We start from the raw sequence: 3287 nt of genomic DNA on the forward strand, positions 1-3287 counted from the left end.
TTGTAGTGTGTTTTCAATACTCTTTTATTGGTGTATTTAACGAGACTCAAATCTCCCTATAAATACTAGGGAGATGAGCATATCAAAGACATCAAGAATTACACAACACTATTTCTCTTTACTTCCTCTCTACTTCCAATATGCCTTCTCAATCTTGTTATACCTCTCTCGATTACCATCTTTAAGAAGAAAAAGAGTTAACTGCATAGTATAACCTAAAAGCAAATGTGGTATGATTTCAATTAGAACAAAACAATTGTTTGTCAAAAGGAGCTATGTGCAATGAAACAGAACCATTAGATTACAGTCCGAGAGAGAAGCACTGTCAATGGGAAAAAAAGAGAAACATATATAAAACCAACATCTTAATAAAATATCGGTAAAATATAATTAATGGATTATAACTACAAACAATGGGGTTATGATGGAAATGCAGCAGAAGTAGTGCAGCATCCCTTCAAACTAGTAGGCTTCACTCTGTCGCTACATCTTTTCCTTTGTTAGCCAAGATTGATGAAAGCTTTTACTCTCCAACTCCAATGAAGTTGCTCTATTGAGTAATATTATACACCACATTCCTTTACTATGATGCACTTTCGAGGGCAGTACAAAGTTTTGAAACACGTCTTCGTAGAAGTGGTTCCAACCGAAAAGAGGAGATGTTTCTCTGCCATTTTTTTGCTTCATACATCTCGTTCCATGCCTGTACTATCTCGTTGATGTTGAATCCACAACCTGCAACCACGGAGAGAGTCATTTTGAATCGACTAAAGAATGTTTTTTTGTGAAAAAACGATGATAATAGTTGTGCATTACATTCCAATCCGGTTTCATTAGAGCAATGGTTCTTGGTCATGACAGCAATATCAGCCGAAGAAGCTCCAGCTTGTTCGAATTTCTCAATAGAGACCTCCAAACATTCTAGCCATACGGGGAGTCCAAGTTTGTATTCCATGACCGATCTTTCATACAACATGGTGCCCCACAATACGAATATCTGGGATCTAATGTTGTTAGCCTGTTCCTCGAGTTCATCTGCGGATACCTGTTTGAACAAGTTATCAAGCTTCATTCTCTGCAACAGCGTTTCGATGTTATTCTCCTTGTGGAACTCGGACATAAGCTGCTCTTGCAAGTCTTCCCACATCTTCATTCCCTTCTCCATGTTTTCCTCTGCATTGTTGTATAGCATGAGTACTTCTCCCGAAGGCCATGACTCTAAATCTGCCTCAGTCGCGACCGCATAATACCAAGAAAGCTTTGCTTGCTCATACTGCCCCTGACCTTGAGCTAGAACAGCCTCATAGAAATTTGGTTTAATTTTGAGGGCCTCTTCATATCTCTCCCCTGCTTTACTGAATTCCTTCTGCGTGTAATCAAAAGCAGTCTTGATTTGCTCGAGCACAGATTGTTGGGACGAATCATCCGAGAAGTATACTTTCTTCCTCGCTCTTGACATGTGAACATTTCCCCAATTGAACATGGCTAAAGCAGCCAGTTCTTGGAACTTATCCGCTGCAACAGCAAAGAGGTCTTGAGCCTCGTCACTAGTCACCGTCTCCTCCATTGCCTCCGAGTAGATCTTCACTCCCACCTCATGGAGATCAATGTAAGCATCAATGTCAAAACCAACATGGTTCTTGAAGAACTGAGCAAACTGAATGATCCAATCACTGAGACAAGTCGATTCACAGCGCATCTCCTTTTTACTCGTGCCTGCCTGCTTCTTCTCCATCTTTTGCTGCCTCAACTTCTTAAACAACGGATCCTGATCCGGGCTGACTTCAATAACATGCAGCTTTATGGAAGCATCGCCTGCAGACGATTCCACAAGCCTCAGCTCCTCTGTCGTGCTGATTGTCACCATATCGCCTTCTTGATCCTTATATTTGACCATGATGGCTTTTGAGCTAGGAAACCGCTCAGCAATGATCTGCCTCAGCTTCAAAATATCGCACTTGACAGGAATCTGAGTCCATCGGATGTCTTCCTTATACACGAGCTTCACTGTTCTTCTCACCTCCTCCTCTTCACTACTTCTAAGCTTCCTTACCTCCACAACCACCTTCTCTTCCGTATTCTTCTCAGCTCGACTACTAGTAGGCCCCCTTATAAATATCGAACTAGCACTTCGTTCCTCAAATTTTCCCTTCAACTCCCTCTCATTATAATCCACAAACATGCCATCTATATTGCTTCTCATCTTCCTCATAGGCATCTCCCCGACTCCCCTGCTCCCACTTGAAGAAGCCGAAGCAGTGGGAGCCAAATCAACGGGGATATCACAGAGCCTCGACCCCTGCCTCTCAAACACTCTCCTCAACGTCTCCTCAATCTCATATGCCATGAGATTGTTAGGCTCTGACCTCAACACTAGCCTAACATCCCTAAGTGCCAAATCAGGCCTATGCAAAACCTCATAACACCTAGCTCTCTTCAAGAGAGCCTTGCAGTAATCGGGGATGACCTCGAGAGCCAAGTTGCACTCGTTAATCGCCCTCGGATACTCGCCCACGCCCAGCTGCATATAGCATTCGGCCATGTTGCTCCTGAGATAAGCCACATCTGCGTGGAATCTCGGGAGCAGCTTGATCGATTTCTCAAATTTCAAAATGGCACCAGCATAATCCCTCTTTTGGAAAAGCCTATTGCCATCCTCTTTCAATTTCTGAGACATGGACATGAATGCAACAGTGTCTATATCACAAGGCCTCTGGCTATTATCCCAATTTCTCATTTGCCTCAAATACAGCTCACGCCATTTATCGCCATAACCACCCTTGTCTGATTCATTTTGGTTCTCCATTGTAAAACCAAAATCTAATCCCTAATTTTTTAGTAATCCCCAATTCAATAATTTGATTGAGATACACCAATCTGAATGAGGGCAAAAACCTAATACCCAAATTAAAGAAAGAAACATGCAATTCTTACCCCAGAAAAAGCTGAGATTAATGCTCCAGAATCCCACAAATTATCGGGCAAAAAGACAGCAATTTGATGCCAAGATGTAATCTTTTTATTTTGTTGTTTTTTTTATTGTTTTAGTTTTTGTTTTTCCTTGAGAGATAATATCAAATTTGGAAATGGAATAATTATCTGCAAAACGCACGCACTCTAATTCAAACCCTTCAAAAGTTTCTTGTGATTTTCATGGAAAATCAAGAAATTTGTTGGTTTGTGCGGTTGCAGATATACGAAGTGAAGAAAAAGAAAAGGTATATATCCCAAGAAGTAAAATAAAATGTTATGCTGATTTATGAAGTAAATGCCCACAAATATAGGTA

The 3287-nt window shown here is 41.2% G+C and overlaps 1 protein-coding gene across 1 annotated transcript; it reads right to left on the minus strand.

Moving 5' to 3' along the window:
* Nucleotides 1-334: 334 nt before the first annotated feature.
* On the minus strand, nucleotides 335-3060 carry LOC125197947 (protein PHOX1-like). The gene is made up of 2 exons (XM_048096442.1): nucleotides 817-3060; nucleotides 335-735 (listed from the first exon to the last, which is right to left on the minus strand). Exons 1-2 carry the CDS (start codon nucleotides 2804-2806, stop codon nucleotides 584-586), a joined length of 2142 nt encoding a protein of 713 aa, XP_047952399.1. The 5' UTR covers nucleotides 2807-3060; the 3' UTR covers nucleotides 335-583.
* Between the last annotated feature and the right edge of the window lie 227 nt (nucleotides 3061-3287).

Source organism: Salvia hispanica, unplaced genomic scaffold (genome assembly GCF_023119035.1).
Source record: "Salvia hispanica cultivar TCC Black 2014 unplaced genomic scaffold, UniMelb_Shisp_WGS_1.0 HiC_scaffold_1113, whole genome shotgun sequence".
Lineage (NCBI taxonomy): Eukaryota > Viridiplantae > Streptophyta > Magnoliopsida > Lamiales > Lamiaceae > Salvia > Salvia hispanica.

Excerpts from the sequence above, each read along its gene's own strand:
- LOC125197947 (XM_048096442.1), bottom strand. The coding sequence starts at position 2,806 with ATGGAGAACCAAAATGAATCAGACAAGGGTGGTTATGGCGATAAATGG. Across the intron at positions 736-816 it reads TAATGAAACCGGATTGGAAT|GTTGTGGATTCAACATCAAC; the intron begins GTAATGCACAAC and ends CCGTGGTTGCAG.